The sequence below is a fragment of the Platalea leucorodia genome, assembly GCF_965183815.1.
Source record: "Platalea leucorodia genome assembly, chromosome: 5".
Classification (NCBI taxonomy): Eukaryota; Metazoa; Chordata; class Aves; order Pelecaniformes; family Threskiornithidae; genus Platalea; species Platalea leucorodia.
The window spans coordinates 16,219,758-16,238,892 of record NC_138827.1 but is presented as its reverse complement, the minus strand read 5'-3'; the positions used below and the strand labels follow the sequence as shown (position 1 = coordinate 16,238,892).

Genomic DNA, 19,135 nt, shown 5'->3' with positions numbered 1-19,135 from the left:
CAAACCTCGTGCCAAAGCAGAGGAGGGTTCAGAATAGAATAGAATAGAATAGAATAGAATAGAATAGAATAGAACAGAATATTTCAGTTGGAAGGGACCTACAACGATCATCTAGTCCAACTGCCTGACTAATTCAGGGCTGACCAAGTTAAAGCATGTTATTAAGGGCATTGTCCAAATGCCTCTTAAACACTGACAGGCTTGGGGCACCTGCCATCTCTCTAGGAAGCCTGTTCCAGTGTTTGACCACCCTCTCAGTAAAGAAATGCTTCCTAATGTCCAGTCTAACCGCCCCCCGGTACAGCTTTGAACCATTATGGCAGCTCTGACCTGGTGCTGTCCCCTGGGACCCACCTGGGCTCCGAGCTCCAGCGCTAGCATCGGGGTCCTTGCACTCGGTGCGGGAGGGGTTAACCACGAGGCAGAGCCACTTTCCTGGAAAATATTAACTTACCAGCCGACACAGGTAAGAGACAGGGGGAGATTTCAGCGGAGAGACGCTTTTTTTTTTTTTTTTAAGGCAAACACCCAAACCCCTCCCCAGCCGCGCACCGACCTCCCGCACCCGCATGGTCCCCAGGGCCTCTGGGGACGGGCAGAGGTGTGAGGACAAGGACGGCATCAGCCGAAAGAGTTAATGTGCAGGCAGGGCCGGGAATGTGTGAAGGCAGCATGTGACTGCAGGTGGGGCAGGGCGGAGCGATGAATCACTCTTTTGCTTTTCCTCTTTTCACTTCTTGCTCTTACCTGTCCAGGCCCGGCACTGCACGCTGGCAGGAGCCCGAAATAATCGACCTGCCAGCCAGGGCGATGCACAAGAGGCTGACGGAGACATTCGCTGCCGCAAAACCCACCGGCTGACCCAGTTCTCCAGGATCGATAACCAGGGACGGTATCTTGTCCAAGAAATCCTGCTTTTCTCTGCCCTCTACTAAGCCTTTTTTGTTTGTTTGTTTGTTTTCCACCTCTTATTTTATCCGGTATTATCATTGTCTTGAAAGAGAACAGGATGAGAAGAGCGTGGACCCGGAGATAGGGTCCTTCCTGGTGGTGCACGTGCGCCCGGGGCCACCTCTGCCCCGTCGCACAGCCCCTGCTGTGGGAAGCTCCAGTTTTTCCTTGCCTCGAGCTCACTCGCTGTGCAGAGCTGGGAGCAAACAAGAACTTGAATCGTCCTTCCCGGTGGAGAAGAGCTCCAGCCTGGCGGGAGCCATCGGAGAAGGGAGCGGTGCATTTCCCCAGCTGGGCATTGAGCTGGGGAGGGCGAAGCAAAGCAAATTGTGTATTTAAAGACTAGGGAATAATTAATTCCTTATTTATTGTCGGCATCTGGCACTCGCTGGGTGTACAGAGCTCCCTTTGGAAAGGGTACCGGTGTGCGTGGTCACCATGGCTTTCTCCCAGGTGCAGTGCCTGGATGACAGCCACGTCAACTGGAGGTCCAGCGAGTCCAAGCCTGAGTTCTTCTACAGTGAGGAGCAACGACTAGCCCTGGAGGCACTGGCCTCCCGTGGCCCTGATGCCTTCTACGAGGTCCTGAAGAAGGAGAACATCAGGGACTTCCTCTCCGAGTTGGAGCTAAAGAAGATCCTGGACACACTGGAGACATACGACCCTGGCTCCGAGTACATCCCGCGCCACGGCAGCAGCACAGGGGATAGCGAAGGCGATCGCAACAGCCAAGGGGACGAGCAGGACGTGGCCCCCTCCCTGGAGTACTGGCCCCAGAGGTCCGACCGCTCCATCCCCCAGCTAGACCTCGGCTGGCCCGAGACCATCGCCTACCGCGGGGTCACCCGCGCCACTGTCTACATGCAGCCGCCCATCGAGGGGCAAGCGCACATCAAGGAGGTGGTGCGGAAGATGATCTGCCAGGCTCAGAAGGTGAGGTGCGCCGTGGGGATGAGGCAGGATCTGCCCCGGGTTGTTCTGCTGAGGGTAGATCTTAAAGTCCTGCTCAGCCAGGTAATCCCCATCCTGCGGGGAACTCTGTCAAAGCAAAGGCATTGGGGTCGAGCGTTGGGTTTTTTGTGCATTCGTTCAGTGTAATCAATATTTGGGGATCAGATTTTGCTGAAGATGCTGTTAGCCTGGCCCAACACTCCCTGGGAGCAACGTGACCCTTCCCATGATCCGTACAGCAGCATCGTTAATCCTGGGGTCCCTACGGGGCTGCGGGGAAAACCACCAGGGAGAAAAATGGGTTGAACTGCTTCCGAGCCCACGGTCCCAGGCACCCTGTGATCATTACTCCGAGAGCCCTGTGTGACTGCATGCAGCAACACGCAGGAACCGGAGGAGCCAAACACAGCCCTGGAGCAAAGCAGCCAAAGCCACTGGTCTGGCACTGACGTATACGAGGGTCAAGCTTGGCCTGAGATTGCCACAGTGCTCCAAGCTGGCCTCATCCTGGCTTGAAAAGGAAAACGATGAGCTGATGTGCAGGACAAGCCTGGGGAGATGCCAAGGGGTAGCACAGCTAACGGCAGCCTTCTTGCAGTTGGGATTTGGGTCGAGACTCGTCATCCCTGTGGCATCAAACCAAAGAGCAGGGAGTTGGGGTGGATGAGCGATGGGGTCAGGCTGGTGTCATGGGCAGGAGGACCAGGGAAGGAGGAAGCTGATAGCATGTGTTGAAGGCCAGCAGTGGTGGGCAGAGGTTGCTCGTATTTGCCAGTGACCCAGTTCCATCTGGGAAGCACAGGGGGGGTTGGTACCTGCTGGTTTCGTGGTGCTGGTGGTTGAAGCCCTTTTAGCTCTGTGTGCCCACTCCCTTGAGAAATCCAGCTCCAAGGGAGGAGCATCCCAACCCCAGGGATGGTCCAGCAAGAAAACAGGGAGACTCTGCCCAGGTGGCTGCGGAGCAGGGGAAGACAAGCTGGGATGCATTGGGTCCACCTGGCTCTGGAGACCCCCATGTTGGGACCAGGGACAGTGCTGGGGTCCACAGACCCTGGCAGGAGAGAGGGAAGCCTGATGGCACGCAGCTGTCAGAGCTTCTCCAGGACCAGAGGGCTGGGGGTCTGAGCATGAACAGCCCTGGCTCAGGCAGGAAAACTGAACTCCCAATGCGTCTGAGCCAGCTGGCTCACAGGGACGGCTGGCGAAGGGGATCGGGGCTGCCCAGCTGCAGATAGGAGCCATCTCTGGCCACTGTCGCCTTGCAAAAGTCGAGGTGACCTGTCCTTACCTGCGACGTTTTCCCTGAGGAAGGGCTTTGCAGTGAGGGCAAAGAGAAGGGAGGACTGAAGTCCCATGGGATGGAGGATGGGGAGAACTCCCCCATTACAAGTAATGTCTCATCTTTGGGTCTTTCCAGCTGTGTCTCACCCGGGCTTGCAGTTCCTGCCTGGCTTTGCCTACTCACCACTTCCCACCTGCCCCCACACAAACGGCATCTCCTGAGTCATCCTACCACCCTTCTCCTGTTCAGCAGAGCCAGGCGGTTGAGTCAGGCAGCTGCCAGGCCCTGCTGCCTGCACCATCCCCTCCTCTCTTTGAAGCCTCTCCAAGCCGCAGGGACGTGGCCACAGGTGATGCTGCCGTGCTTGTCACTGGTACCTTGATGCCCCATGAGCAGGGCTGGGCTCTGCCTCCCGGTCCAGGTGGTCCCTGCTGGTGGGATGAGACGTGGTGACACCACTGGTGACATGCAGGAGCCTGCTTGGAGCTTATGGCACCCCAGGAAACATAGAGATGAGTGTGTCCTTCAAACCTGCAGTCTGCAGGGTCTGGGGATGGCAGGAGTTATGGGGTCTGACAAGTGGGGTTCTTCCAGAGGTCTCCCACCCACTATACGAGGACCGCAGTTACTGCAGCTGAACCTGCTATCATGCAGCTGAGCCCAGGTGACCGCTGGTGTGGGTGCTCCTATGCGTGGGGATGCTGGGCTAGACCACCCTCCTCTGCACCCAGAGATTTCAGCCAAGGCTTAAGGTCTTTACGGCAGCTCGGAGGTGAAAGGGTTTGGCTGAGGGAGCCAAGAGCGGACAGAGGAATGGTCTGGCTGCCACTCAATCGGATGTCACGTAGGCTGGCCACGTGCCCCATCCTTCCTGCAGCGTCCCTTGGGCCACCCTGTGGAGATCCCTGCTGAATTGTCCCATCCCACCGGGTAATGGCAGTGCTCTTCATTCACCTGCAGAGAAGCACGGGCTTGGGAGAGCTTCAGTATTGCATCCCAGAGGATGACCCTTGCTCCAGCCACTGTCAAAGACACTTGGTCTGAAATGCTCTCAGATGCCGAACACCAAACACCGCCACGCGGGTTGCTGTCTTGTGGCCGGAAGAACAAAGTTCACCAGACAGACAGCCTGGCTGAGGAGCGTTCAGAGCTCATGTGAGCGCTGCTGACGCTGGGTAGGCTCACGGCAGCTCAGGGCTGGGGCGAGGGAGCCAAGAGCTGAGATATGAGGCCCCTTTGATGGTGCAGGTCAACCTACTTGCTTGCAGGAACAAGGCCAAATGCTGCTGAGTTCAGAGCCTCTGCTTTGCTCTGCAGAGAGGCAAACACAGGCAAGCTGGAGCAGGGGATGCAAATGATCCCCTCCTCTTCCTGGGAATAAGTAGGAGAGAAGAGAGGCAGGATCCTGTGGCCACGTCCCTGCTCTCCCAGCAAATCCCCATCTTTGCAGCCAATGCACGGAGGTGGTCAGGGACATGGTGCACCACTGGGCTTCACCTTGGAGACCTTGATCAGGTCCAGCCATGGCACGGCCATCTCTCCCTCAGTGCAAATGCCCTTGGGCTGCAAATGTCACAGGATGGGTAGGAAGGAAGATCTCCCTCCTCTCTTCTCTAGATTTTGACTCTATCTGACCAGAAACCAGAGCAGGCTGAAAACACTGACCTGGGCCAAAAGCCACCAGAGTGAGCCTGGCCTCCTCTCTGCACTTGAGGTTCCAGGTTGGGATTGTGGTGATATAATTACCCTGAGCAACTTCCAGCAAAGGTTGGGAGGCCCTATTAATTACTGTTTACAAAACCTTCTGCCATTCCTGGATGAAAGAGTTGACGGGGCGAGCAATTATTAATGTTACTTGTCCCACCTCTCCCTCATCCCAACACGCTTCCTCTAATTGTGCCTTGGTGCCTGCCTAATTTATTAAATGCCCACGTGGTATGCCCCAAAAGTCATTATCTGATGATTCAGAGTGAGCTAATAAAGAGCTGTCATTTCCTCTATAAAACATGATCCTGCAGTTTATGTGCTCATCAAAGCCGTTCAGAAGGATCCCAACATCATTTGCCCAGTGTCCAAGGGGATGCGATGCTCGCCGCTCCTCAGGGTGTCAGGACTTGGCATCTGCACATCTGCTGCATCCAATGGATCTTGGCAACTCCTGGGACCTCGGGAAGAAAAGCATCACCTATGTGTGCACTGGGAGCATCTGGCTGTAGATTTGGGGCTGGTATTCTCCACACCCTCCAGATGAAGGGCAAAGGGATGGCAAGGCTTCGGCAAAGATTCCTGGGATGACGCAGCGGAAAAGGGGCTTTGGGAAGAGGTGCAGCTCTCCTGCTGCCAAGGACCTCCCTGGCACCAAGCACGCCGAGCACTGGTAGAAGTGACGGGGACAAGGGTGCCAAGCTTGCTCCCCGCAGCAGGACAGCACAGCTCGCTCCAGCCACTCCCATTCCCTGGGCTGGGAAGCAAACAGCACACAGGATTTCACTTCTCCAGAGCAGACAGACCTCCATTCTTTGCAGATTAAACCCTGTACCTGGGTCTGGCATAGACCCAACAGGTCCCAGCTGAGGTTCAAGCGTGGGCAGCCCAGCAGCAGATTTCACCCCTGCGGTCCTGGACAGTCACCGCATCAGGAGCACTCCCAGCACTGTCCTCACTCTCCCGGCCCATTTCATGCCAGGGCAGCCTGTTGGCATGCTGGCGTGAGGTCCCGGTGACAAACCAAGGCCAAGCCTATCCTGCAGGCAAGACGCAGCGGGGAGGGAAGCAGAAGTGCTGAGCAGCAACAGGATGCACCAGCTGAGCAGGAGGAATCGGGTTGAAAATGTGGGCAAGCGGGTGAGAGCCAGCTGCCCTGGGCAGCTGCCTGCAGAGTGCTGCTGGCTCACCATCCCTGCGTGAGCGGTGCTTGGGTTGGGGGACGTCACCGTGCCATGCCTGCGTCCCTGCAAAGCACCTTCCCATCTTCATGAGCCATAGCAGCAAGCCAAGGCCTTGGGAATGCCAGGACCACAGTGGGGAAATGCCTCTTTCCTCCCAAAAATGAAGGCCAATACTATTCTCATCCCTGTTTTATAAGCCCTCAACTTCCCCCGGAGAAAAAGCGGCGCACAGGCAAAGTGACATGACCACAGCTGCACGGACCATCGGTGTCAGAGATGGGAGCAAAGCATCTGCCACCAAACCCACCTTCTGGAGCCTGGAAGACACCATCCTGGGTCAGGTGCCCCTCACCCAGGACTCACAGCAGACAGCACAGCTCCTCCCCAATTCCTTGCTGTAAATGGAAAAGCCAAGCCCTGAACTTTAAGAGCAGCTTTGAACCTGTCCTACTTTACATTGTGGGCGAGATGAGTGCAGCCCTCGCTGGGCAGCCCATGCAAACTGGGAGCATGGTTTTCTGCCTCAGTTTCTCCACCAGGACAACAAGGATGTGCAAAACACAGGAGCGGGTGCACAAAGGAGTGAGGATTTATCTTTTCATGGCAAAGCCTGTTGAGACGCTCTCAGGTGAGGATAAATAGGAATTCAGTTAAGATCGAGTGGCAGAGCCATAAAATCCCCTCTCGCTCGGCTCGCTGGCACCTCCCGAAACACTTGTATGTGGCCGGGGTTGGGGAGGTCAGGGAGGCATCAGAGGTGGCACAGGCTGGGGCTCCCCATGCAGCCTCACTCCTCGCCCCATCGCCTGCAGAAAAGGAAGGAAAAAGCTGGCAGTGTCATAACGCACGATCCTCCTCTTAATTAGAGCTCTCCACCTCCTGTGGCACAAAATTAATTAAAAGGCAGCTTGGTGCTTTGAGAGCCCTGGACTGGACGTGCCTGAGTATGCAAGCACCCAGCACCATCCCAATCCCTTCCCTCCCAAGGGAGGAGCATCCTGGGGTCTCCCTGTGTCACCCTATGGTGTGCATGTTCCCATGCCAGTGTCCTCCCCAGCTCGGCCACGTGCTGCAGCCAGTGGAGGCCTCCTGGAAGGGTGAAGGGCCAAGAGGCGCAGAGCCATCACCCATCTCCCTCCAGCCCAGGGCACCTTCCAAAACAGCTGCAGAGATGGGGGCACTGATAGGTTTCCGAACATGGGACGATGACACGGGAGTGCCCCGATGACAAGCTGCTTTCCTGCATGGCTGTTGCCACCCCATGCAGGATGAGGGGAGGCAGACATGGCTGTGGGGCTGCGCTGCCCTATTGCTACCCCGGGCACTGCACTGAGATGCTCGGCTGCACATGTCTTGTGCTGCACCGTTGCTGCTCACCATTGTGCCATGGGCGATGCCATTTCCAGGAAGGCAAAATCCATGGGTGTGGAGTGAACTTTGGTGTGGTGCAGCTGGACACGGCACGGATGCATCTTCCTATCACACGTGGGACTCATCCGAGTCCCGCCACGGCAGCAAACGCCCTGGGTACAAAGGCAGCTCTGACTTGCAAAGAATGCTGCCATGTGTCAAACCCTACTGTCACTACATGGGGCACTGGCACCCTCATCCCGGCTCTGCTGCACTTTTGTACAGCCTGGGAGGAAGGAGGGATGCTCGCAGCGGGGGGTTGCGCAGCAGAATCAGCACCCTGAGCACCCGGAGGGCACCCAGCCACGCCAGCCAGTGAAACCGAAAGAGATGTCAGCAGTGCCAATGACAGAAACACTGCCTGCCCCTGCTGCTCTGCTCTGGCCTCACGGAGGAGAGGTGACTTTGAACCCAACCACATTGCTCCTAGCAGCAGCCTGGACTTGGAACAGGCACTGGGAGCTGCAAACTCCCAGCTGCTTTCAAGCAGCCTCGTCAGCTCACACCCAGGCCTGTTTTTTAAAAGATTTTAGAAGTCATTGCAGCTCCTGAATGCGCCTTAGGGGTGTCCAGATACCTTCTACCAAGCTTAGACTCACTTTTAGCTATTTTTTATACTGTTTCTCTCAACACAAACACGCACGAGATCCCCAGAGACGGGGGGGGGGACTCCACCCCATGCAACGTGCCCTCAGACAGGCAGACAGACACATCATTGCGTCACAGGTTTCCCCTTCTGGTTCTCCCCACGATAGGGCCGCAGGCAGTGCCGATAGCGAAGGGACGCTCAACTTCTCAGCCAGAAACTGGACTTTGAAATTTGTGACGTTTGTTAGAGGCAATAAAGTTAGGTTCACCCTCAGAAATCATTTTTTCACAAGTATATTATGCTACAGGCCACCACTGGAGACCAAACCTCCCATAGTGACAGCAGATGAATGGGACTGGGGGCTCCTGCTTTCTGCCCTTGGGCTGGCCTGGGCTCCCACACACCTAATCCCAGCCTCCTAGAGAGACAGAGAGAGCACCTTGCTTCGGCTCTCGCCCAAGCAGCAGCTACGCCTTGGGGTTGTCACCCAGCCATGCTACCCGGACTCATCTCTCTTCTCCCCTCTCCAGGTCATCGCAGTGGTCATGGATATGTTCACTGATGTAGACATCTTCAAGGACCTCCTGGATGCAGGCTTCAAGAGGAAAGTGGGAGTCTACATCATTTTGGATGAGACCAACGTGAAGCACTTCCTTCAGATGTGTGAGAGAGCCCAGATGCATGCCGGCCACTTGAAGGTAAGGATGGCCTGAAGGGTCCGAGGCTGGGTGACCTCTTCCAATGCAGGGAGATAATCAGAGCTATCATCAGCCCTGGTCGCTCCTGTCTGGGGATGATCACAACCTCCAAACTTTGGGCAGTGCTAGATGAGTTTAGTTCATTTTTCCCATAGCCAAAGCTAAAGGTGATGCCCAAATCCAGGAGCAGCAGGATGGAGGGCAACAGATGAGAGATGGGGACATGGATCTCCACCCAGCAAAGCTGGATACCGAAATCCCAGGGGCCTACTGGTACCCAGCCCGAGCTGGCTTTAGGGCAGAGGGGTGTTCAGGGAGCTGTGGCCCCACAAGAGCAGGTATGACTCAAGCAGTGCACTGCAAAGCCCAGGGCAAACCTTCCTGCTGCACTCCTCCTGGCGAACAAGCTGTCAAGAAGGAAGGCATGAGAGGAAAGACGCTCTGCCAGGGCCAGATCCCTGCTGCCACCAGCCCCATGCCTGCTCCTGCCCCAGGGGCGGGACCGGCAGGAACAACCGCCGGCCGGTTCCCTCGCTTTCAGGCTTTCCCGCAAGTCAGAGGCTGGAATTAAAAAACTTGATTTTCCCCTTTTCCAGAGCCTCCGCCCCAGCACAGGGCCAGGAGCAGAGCAGGGAGGCACCCATGCTGCCCGCGGCCCCAGCAGCTGCCAAGGATGCCATCACCACTCTTGCTCGCACCGGGCAGCCGTGACGCCGGCCCTGGCTGGCAGCACAGATCTGCCTGCACGTGCCACATTCAACCAGCCCTGGAGGTGCTGGTGGCTGTGCATGACGTTACTCAAGTGCATGAATCCTGTTTGAAACAAGGGAAGGTAAAGCAGCACAGGGGATGCCTGGCAGCACAGGATCTCAGTCCTCAGCCCAAAGTGCCCCAAACATCACTATGCATGCAGGGGGTGCAGAGAAAAATCACCTTGCATGGTGTTAGTGCAAAGGTGGAGGAAGACAAAGGGGCAGAGGAGAAGGCAGGGGGCTATATCAGCCTCAAGAGCAGCAGCAGCGGGAGCAGGGCCCCTTGCTCTAAGCTGCAGGAGAGTCCCAGGCTATCCGCTGGGCGCAACACTCCCACCAACAGCATCAGATACAAACACACCAGAGCAGCCCGGCAGTTTCACTTCAGGGCTTGCAGACGCCCCTCTCCTGGCTGTACTTCACTCGCCGGCTGCAAGTCGCTCAGCCTCGCCTGTTGCTTGGCAGAAAGGCGATGTCTCTGCGCCTGACGTCATCCAGCCGCATGTGCTGGCTGCCAAATGGCTGGCAGGGACACCCATGCCCGGGCAAGCTCGCCAGATTTGCTTACGGTGAGGGCGAGCCCCAGCTGAGCAGGAACGCGTAGGAGCCACGACACCCTCATGCCAGGCTGGAGTGGGGCCGGGATGCAGGGGGGACTTGGGGACCTCCACCCCAGGGAGCCGAAAGCACCAGCCAGCCGAGCTTTGTGCCTTACCCAGCCACCAAGCCTCCCGGCCCTGCTTAATTGCTGCTCACAATTAAAGCAGACTCGGCTGAGATTTTGCCCGCGTCCAAACTCCCTGGAGAGTCTGGTATCCTGCAGACTGCTGCTACTCTGAGACCAGAAAAGCCAGAGCTGACGCACGCCAGGGTTTTAATGCATTAGCAACCTGGTGGCAGGACTGGAAAAGCAGGAGAACATCTGCAGAGCTCGGCAAATGTCTAGAAGTTGGGATTTGCCACATATTGCAGCCAATTTGCTGGCATGGGATGCAGCAGGGCAGGAGGCTGTGAGGAAAATAGGGCAGTGTCTGGGAGCTGCTTCGTAAGCCAGAAGATGCTAACGAAACATACGTTGTTATCTCAGTGCCTTCCACGCTTTGCAATTAGCAAGCCAGCTTGGGCAAGGTGGTCGCTTCATTGAGCAACAACAAGTGCTTGGGGAGTGATTCACCCTGTCCCAGGCTCGGCAGCCGGCCATCGCGCTGGGTGCTCGCTTGCTGCACGCTCATCTTGGGAGAGATTAAATAAACAGATCTTACTTAACAGCAGCGATACGCCGGGAGCGAGGAGGAAGGGAAAGGTAACCGGCACCTTGCTTCTGGGGAGCTTTGTTCCCCTGGGTGTTACCTGAGAAAAACCCACGGCTGCTTTGTGCCTTTGTGCAAAAGTTTGGCTCCGAGCGGGAGAGACCGACGCCCTAGGAGAGCTGTGAGCCAGGGACGCCCAGGCTGGTGACGGGCAGAGGGCTCAGCCTTGGGTGCAGGCATTACCCAGCAGCCAGTCAGTGTGCACTCCATGCACTACCGCTCTCTCCGCAGCCCCATGTGTTGGGACAACACAGCACAGGGACGGCAATTGCCACCCCATCCTGTTTGCCAGCCAGCGCCCAGCACCCTCAGTGCTGCCTGCCACCGGACGCTGGGGTACTCAGCACCCACCAATTTCCCCCCAGCCACACCAGGCAAAAAGGCGAACACTAGAAAAAAAAAATCAAATGCAAAAAAAAAAAAAAAAGAAAAAACCAAAAACAAACACACAAACAAAAACCCAACCCCAAACTTCTCCACTCAGTGCATAAAACTTCCCTGGAAACCCCGTCAGGAAAGCCTTTGCTTTTGCATCACACTAAAACCAGTATTGAATCACTGTCTCTCCTGCCAGGTTTGCAGGAGCGGGGACCAGGGGTGCCCAAGCTTGGCTCGCACCCAGTTGTAGGGCTGTGCTGGGTCGTGATCCACAGAGAGAGGAGAACCCAGGAAAGCAGATGAGGAAGGCTGGAGGTGGGGAAGACAAATACTTTTGGTGCATTTTTTTTTTCTTTAAAAAAAAAAAAAAAAAACACCAAAAAACAACCATGGAGGGCATGACCTACAGTGCCTTTGGGAATGGCATTACCTACATCCCAGCAAGCACAGGAGGAATGCAGGTGTTTTCGTAAGAATATTTTCTCCCCACCCAAGGGAGACCATTTGCAGTAGAAGATGCTATCTGCTCAGCTGCAAAAATGTGCTGGTGCCCTCCAGAGAAAAGCACGGAGGCATGAGCCAGACTGAAGATAAAAACCATTTTCTCAGAGCTGGGGCTGCAACTCTGTGCCTGGGTTCCCCGCCTGGGGGGACGCCCTGCTCCCCAGCTACCTCCGCACGGACACGCTATGGGATGTGCCCTTTTGGTCCATGTCCCCGGGTTTCGTTTCCCAAGGGTGAATTTGTTTCATCTCGTTTCCCAAGATGTTGCCCCACTGTTTTTTTTTTTTCCTACTCACCCTTAAAAACAGGGCTAGATGCTCAGATTTAGGAGCACAGCAAGGGGGAAACCCGGTGGAGGACAAGCCCACTGCCATCGGGTCCATGTGCGCTGTCCTGAGGTCACCGTCTCCCCCTAAAAACCCTTCCTTGTACATCTCCCGCTGGCGAGGAGGTGAAGAATCACCTTTCCCATGGTAGCATTTGCATAGATTGCAGGAGCTGGAAAGTGTTTGGCAGCAGTATCACACGCTGCTCACCCACAGACACAGGCAGCACCAAGTTCAAGAGAACCATAGAACACCAGGTTGGAAGGGACCTCAAGTATCATCTGGTCCAACCTTTCTTGGCAAAAGCACGGTCTAGACAAGATGGCCCAGCACCCTGTCCAGTTGAATATTAAGAGCGTCTAATGTTGGGGAATCCACCACTTCCCTGGGGAGATTATTCCAATGTCCCTGGGAAGATTATTCCAATAAAGGGTAGAAGACGCTGCCCAACACATGAGCAAAGCAGGAAATTCTTGAACTCAAGTCCACGGTTTGCTGCATGGCCCAGGGCAAGTTATTTTATCTTCCCATCACTGTAGCCACTTCTGAGCCGGCCATGAAGAGCATTTCCCACTCCTCGGAGGGGCTGTAGAGCATCTGCCAGGGCATCAATGGAGGGGGTGAATGATGCTCTGAAGATCAGCCCTTTGCTCCTGCTCATGCTCATGCCTCTGCCTTTGCTTTGCAGAACCTGCGAGTCCGGAGCACAGGGGGGACAGAGTTTTTCACGCGCTCAGCCACCAAGTTCAAAGGGGCTTTGGCCCAGAAGTTCATGTTTGTGGATGGGGACCGGGCCATGTGTGGATCCTACAGGTAATCAGGGGTATCTCCTCTTGCCCACCCCACAGAGGCGTTGGTCAAAGGACCAGCATGGACCAATGTGGTCCAAGTCCTGGTCCCTGCCCAGCCTTGGCCCTGGGACCCCATCCCAGACTCGGTCCCCTGGGAGATGATTTTGCAAGGCCAGCCTAAGATTTGGAGTGGGACCCAAGGGGCCCTCACCACCCCACAGCCAGGACTGGGACACCCCTCCTCCTCCTCGGTGGTGGGATACACCATGCGCTTCTGCCAGTGGACGTGATGAGCACAAGGAAGGACAAAAGCACCAAACCGCAGACAGTCCTAGCTCTCATGCTGACCTCAGCTTTCCCAGTTAAACATTTCCTACCCAAAGTCTATTCTAATTTGTCCAAGTGAAAACTTGCTTTGGTAGAAATAGCTCAGTCTCAATAAGCTTTTCAGCTCTAAAAGATAAGTTTCATAAACATGGAACTGAAACATTTCCTACTTTCTGGCCACGACAAAAACCATCCATTTATGAGTCGCTTTTCTTAACTAACTCAAACTGAGAAAGGAAAATCAGTCAAAACCAAAGTGAAAAACTAACTGGCCCACAGCAAATACCTTTTATTTTTACTTCAAGTTCCAGTGTGCTCAAGACTTCAACCCTTCATTCCAACTTGGGATAAGAGCTTTTTATTCGATCTCATTATTACTGTTTACAGAAAGATCATGTCCCTGCTAGCACCATCAGTCCCCCGGGAAAAGCCAGGGCTGGGGAGAGGTGTGTTATTTACCAGCGAGCACTCAAAGAGTTTCCAATGCATTTCTGTTCCAGCTTCACCTGGTCTGCGGCGAGGACGGACCGAAATGTCATCACGGTCCTCTCGGGCCAAGTAGTGGAGGCATTTGACAAGCAGTTCCAGGAGCTCTACCTCATGTCCAAGGGGGTGAGCCTCAAGTCCATCTCCATGGGTGAAGAGCCTGAACCTGAGCCTGTAACTCTGCCCTCTGTCGTGCCGGTGACCCCTGCCAATGCCGTGGTGAAGAAACTGATAAACCCTAAATATGCCCTGGTGAAGGCCAAAAGCGCCGACCAGATCAGCAAGACTTCATCCGAGAACCAAGACAAAAACCAGAAGACAGACAACAAAGGCAAAGCCCTGCCCGAGGGCCAGGCAGGCGACAGGCATGGCGACATGGCAGACCTCTCCCTCCTCATCCACCCCGGCCTCCTGAATCTGGAGAAAGCCAACATGTTTGACTACCTGCCCACCTGGGTCGAGCCTGACCCTGAGCCCGGGAGCGAAGTCTTGGGTTACATCAATATTATTGACCCCAAGATAAAGAACGTGAAGCTCTCACAGATGAACCGCATCAAAGTCTGTGACGTCTCCCAGGCCAGCGCTCAGCACCGGCAGATGCTGAAGAACAGGGAGATGGAGACCAAGAAAAACTCAGACCAAGACACTCTGGTGTCTCCCTGCCAAAGACAGGCCCCACAGACCCCCGTGGAAGCTCCTGCAGCCCCTGCTACCAGTCCCATCGAAGGCATCAGCTGGACAGCAAAGCAAGCAGGAACGTTTGCCACTTCACCGTCGGGCCACCGCTTGAAGCCGATGGAGGAGACATTGGAGGACATCAAGCCCCCGGTTCCAAAGCCAAGGACCATCCCCGTTGGTGTCCTTGTGACCAAAGTCATTACACCCTGTGACAGTGGCACTGCCCCAGAGGGCAACACACAACCAACACCAGCTGACCACACAGGTGCAAAGCAGGAACCAGAGGAGAACCCCAACAGAGCCTCAATGGAGACCTGCCATCTCCAGCCAGACCGGCCAGCGGCAGGGCCACAGGAGGATAGAGGGCCTCCCTGCACCCACAATGGGCTGGGAGAAGAGGAGGAGGAGGAGGAAGAGGAGTACATCACTCTCAGTGACCAGGAGAGCTACTCCAGCAGCTCCGCTGACCACAGCTACCGCCGCTCCAATGCCTCCTCCATCTCAGATGAGTACTTCGAGGTGAGGGATCGCTACGGGCCACTCCGGCGAACCAACTCGGACGTCACCCACAACGGGGAGATCCTGCCCATGCAGAGGAAGCTCAGTGACCCTCACATCAGCCGGGGCACCTTCCTCAGCCCCTTGGGGAGCCTCCCATCCCTGAAGCACGTCCGCGTGGAGGATGTCACGAAGAGGAGGAGCAATGCCGTGGAGATTAGGTGTGTGCTGCCCCGCACCATCCTGGATGGAAACAGCTCCTACCCCAGCAGTGCCACACAGGTAGGACATTTTGCTATAACCTTCCCTATGTTTCTCCACCCTACAAAGGTTGCAAACCTGGAGGTGACCCAGCCAGCTCAGCCAAGGCGTGGTGTCATCCCTAGCTTTGGTGTCGCATCCTAGATGCTGTGATCAGACTCCCCATATGGGAGAATAACGCCCTACACACGGCGGTGGTAGGAGTCACCCAAGAGGTGCTCTTGGTCGGGAAGGTGGTGGCCATGCCACAGCTCGTGGTGTCTGGGAGTGCAATGGGAATGCCTGGTAAAGGGGAGGTTTTTGGGAATTAAAGATTAGCCTATGGCATTGGGCTGTGGGATGGAGCCCAACGACCCATCCCACAGCCCACCAGCAATGGCATCATGCCCAGCCAGGGATAGACTGTGTGTGCAGGCGTGTCCTTTTCAGGCTTGTTTTCTAGCTCCTTGCAAAGGTGATTAGCATCAAAGTAAAAGCACTCGGACACATAATTATGCAGAGCAAGACAGTGGAGGAACAGGGACGGCAACCTCTGTGGGCGAGCGTTGCAGTCAGCAGCTTCGTGGCTGATCCACAAGCGACGCCAGACCTTGTCACCCCACAGGGTGCATGCCAGCACCCCGCTGCAAGACCACAGGGTGCACACCAGCATCCCCGCTGCGGCAGGAGCATCACCCCATCCAGACAGGGGGATCACAGGGTCAATCCCCTATTTCCACCCAAGCGCTGCGTTCTCTTGCACCACTGCCAAGCATTTTGGTTTCTCAAGACTCCCTACCCACTGTTGTCGGGGCATTCAAACCCCCAGGGCTAAGCCAGCAGCCAAAAATCACTGAAGCCACCTGAGGTTACCCCAGTTGAGCATCTAATCTGTGTTTACAGGGAATTAAATTTACTAGCCCAAAGTCCGCTTGCTTCTCCCTTTCATGGACAGTGACACGGTGCTCAGAGCAGGGTATTAATCCTTGCACATCAAATACCCCCTGGTGCCCATGCAGGGCAAGGAGCACCGAGCCCTTTGATGCCCTGTGACCCAGGTCCCGGGTGCCACCTTGCTCAGAGTGGCCAGGTATGTTGGTGTTCCTGCAATAACTTGTTCAGCCCTTTGACGAAAGGCAGATAATTAACACACCATCAGGATTAGGAAAGCCAGCACTCAGCTGATGGAAACGTGCAGAGGATAGTTTCTTTTGTGTGTAAAAATAATAAACCAAAGCAACCCTTGATTAACTCTCTAGAAACCTCGAATCTGACAGGAATCACCATCGACCCCCACCAAACATTTCTAGTCTGGGTCTACATTTCTTATGTGCTGGCCTGTAGCCCAGTGTAGCCCAAAACACAGGCAAAGGCTCACTCAGAGCAAACATCGTGTTTTCCATCACTTTGAGAACACAGCACCCAAGTTATGCCTGGAGCATTGCCTTGCCTAAATATGTGCAACCCTGTTCACACCCAGCTGCACAGCTAATAGAGGACAGTAGCGTTGGCTGATGCACAGCAGGCACAAGGAGAGCACCAGGGACACTCAGGTCTTCTCCTGTCCCTCTCCCTCCTGCAGAGCCCCCAGACCTGTGCAGAGCAGAGGTTTCCAGGCAAGCCCCCCTCCCGTTCACCGCATAGTGACAGGCACAATACCCATCCTGCCAGCTCCGCGTCCGCGTGGCGGGGCCCTTACCTGGGTACAGGACCCTGCTGATCATCCCTGGCATGATGATAATGAACAAGGGCAGCATCTTCAGGTAGCTGGCCAAGATGGAGCCGGCCTTGGCGTGACTCAGGCTCTTGGCAGAAAGCGACCGCTGGACGATGACCTGCGGAAGAGCTGGGCTGAGCAGCCACCAACACCTCCTAGCCCACATCAGCTTCCTCCTTGCCAAACTGCATCCCAAGCATCCCCAAACACTGGAGCCATTGGACATTGGGCCCAAACACAGTGTAGATGTGTACCCAACCCACGGGCTGGGTTTCTTTCCAGACCAGCAACGGGCTGGTGTTATGCCATAGAACCACAAAAGCCCAGTGCAACCACAGCAGCCTGTCCTCCTGCTAGTATCAACCATTCCCCACCACCATCCTCTCCCCTCTTGCCCCTTCTATTCAATCTCCTCCCCAAAGAGTGCCCACAATAAAACAGACACCGAGTCCAGCCTCCTCCTACCACAACTCCAGCAGCCACACTGCTCAAGCCATCACACCTCAAAGCTCTGGCCAAGCCGCATCCTTCCATGATACAGCCAGCACTTGGGCTTTGAGGAAATCTGTCTGAAATAGGCAACATCTGTAGGAAATGCTGACTTTAAAAGACCCCAAGTCTCTCCCCAGGGGCTTACAGAGAAGTGCTCAGAACCCAGCAGGATTTGGCTGCTCCAGAGCAAGCACTGGCTCGTGCAATGGTAGGCAGGAGGGACCAGGTACCAGTTCCTGGGGTGGGATCCTCAGGGAAGCTGTGGTTTAACTTCTGCCCCAGAGCCAGAACATGTCAGGAGCCACAGGACCCACCACCCAGCTCAGTCACCAGGTGTACCACATCAGGCACATGACAGCCTCAAAGGGAGAGGAGCTAAATCACCCTCAGTCCTCCCCTCCTGAAAACATCTCAGACCTTAGCACTGATTTTAAGCAATATAGTTAAATCAATTTAGCATTACCTAAGCTAAACTGCTTTAATGCAGCCCCCCTGGTCAAAGCAGGAGGTGTATGTGGTCAAAGCAGGAGGTGTATGCCTGAGGACCAGGGAGGCCATTGGGCTATTTGGACTAAATGACTGAACACCGAGACAATGTCAACAGCACAGTGGAGATGGCGGTGCTGGCAGCGCAGCGGGGTCGTGGCAGAGGCAGGGCAGGTCGGTGCAGCCGGCTCTGCGGCCTCCCAGCCCCAGCTCATCCTGCCATCAGCACCTGCACTCGCTAGATCCAATCTCACCCAGGTACATCTGCACAGGGTGCAATCACACCTCCAGATTGCAGTGCAGACACACCCAAAGAGGAAGATAAATATCTGGTGACCACAGCCATGTGTTAAGGCCTTACCCAGTCCAGAATTAAGATTAATGGTGCTCAGACCCGATCCAAACGTGTCTCAAGCCAGCTAATCACAGCCACCCCCGCAGTGGTGTTGCAGCTCACTGTTGCCTCCTGATCCCACCTCCTCTCCCAACCCTCCATCCTTTCATCTAATCTTGGTAGCCACCTAATCCCACAGGTCAGGTCTGGATGACTGAATGCTCTTTGGGCCTGAAATGAGCACTTAGATGATTAAGACCAGTGTTCAGGCTGCAGCTGGAAAGATGCTGCTGGTGTCCTTAGTTCTGGATCTCCAGGTGGCAGTGACTTGGCTCGGGACAGACCGGGCTGCTCGGGAAGTGGCTGCTGAGACATTGCGATGTGCAGGACAGTGTGTTGCCAGAGCAAGAAATCAGAGGAGGAGCAGCAATGGGTAAGACTTGAGGCAGTTTTGAGCTGCCACCAGTCTTCAGAAGAATTTGGGCAAGGGAGTACACCAAGTGGCAGAGGGATTTGTCCATGAGGACTAAGTCCGCAGCACAGATGTGTGAAGGGGTATCCTTGCAGGGGAACAGCATCCTTACAACAGCAGTAGCTCATCTCTTTCTCTGCTTTTTTAACAAACAGGGGACGCACATCTACCGATACCGACCCAGAAACCCCGCAGGCAGAGAACAAGGCAAGGAGGTCTCCTGCTCCCCAACGCATGAGAAACCCCCCGGGGCCACCAAATACAGAGGGGATGCAGCCGAGCCCAAAAAGACCATTGCAGGCAGCCAGCCCTACTGGCAGAGCAAAGCCTTCAGCCCCAGTAAACCCACGCAGCCCAGCCACCTCTCATCAAGCAACCCCAGAGCATCAAGCAAACGCTTAACCTCCCTGCCAGAAAGCCAGAAGACAACCGAGGAGATGAGGACACCCCTCGGCATCCCAGTCTCCAAACTGTCCCAGTCCAAGCACCTCAAGAACAGGGTTGCGGGAGGCCTGGGTGCTTCTACTGACTCCAAAAAGAAGCCCCCCGAGACCACCAGCCAGAAGGACCACTAG

At 55.4% G+C, this 19,135-nt stretch overlaps 2 protein-coding genes across 2 annotated transcripts in view; one reads left to right on the top strand and one right to left on the bottom strand.

Annotated features, from left to right (window-relative positions):
* The window catches only part of SLC5A10 (solute carrier family 5 member 10), a gene marked incomplete at both ends in the record, with an annotated part of 41,448 nt that overhangs the window by 7,505 nt on the left and 14,808 nt on the right, over positions 1 to 19,135 (bottom strand). Inside the window, one exon of the mRNA XM_082312205.1 lies at positions 16,759 to 16,894. Within this exon, the coding sequence (XP_082168331.1) occupies positions 16,759 to 16,894 (136 nt within the window). The remainder of the gene's footprint in view (positions 1 to 16,758; positions 16,895 to 19,135) is intronic.
* FAM83G (family with sequence similarity 83 member G) lies at positions 1,390 to 19,135 on the top strand (the record flags this gene model as incomplete). The annotated part of the gene is made up of 5 exons (XM_082312204.1): positions 1,390 to 1,884; positions 8,602 to 8,769; positions 12,728 to 12,852; positions 13,658 to 15,101; positions 18,716 to 19,135. The coding sequence occupies 5 exons, from the start codon at positions 1,390 to 1,392 to the stop codon at positions 19,133 to 19,135; spliced, it is 2,652 nt and encodes an 883-aa protein (XP_082168330.1).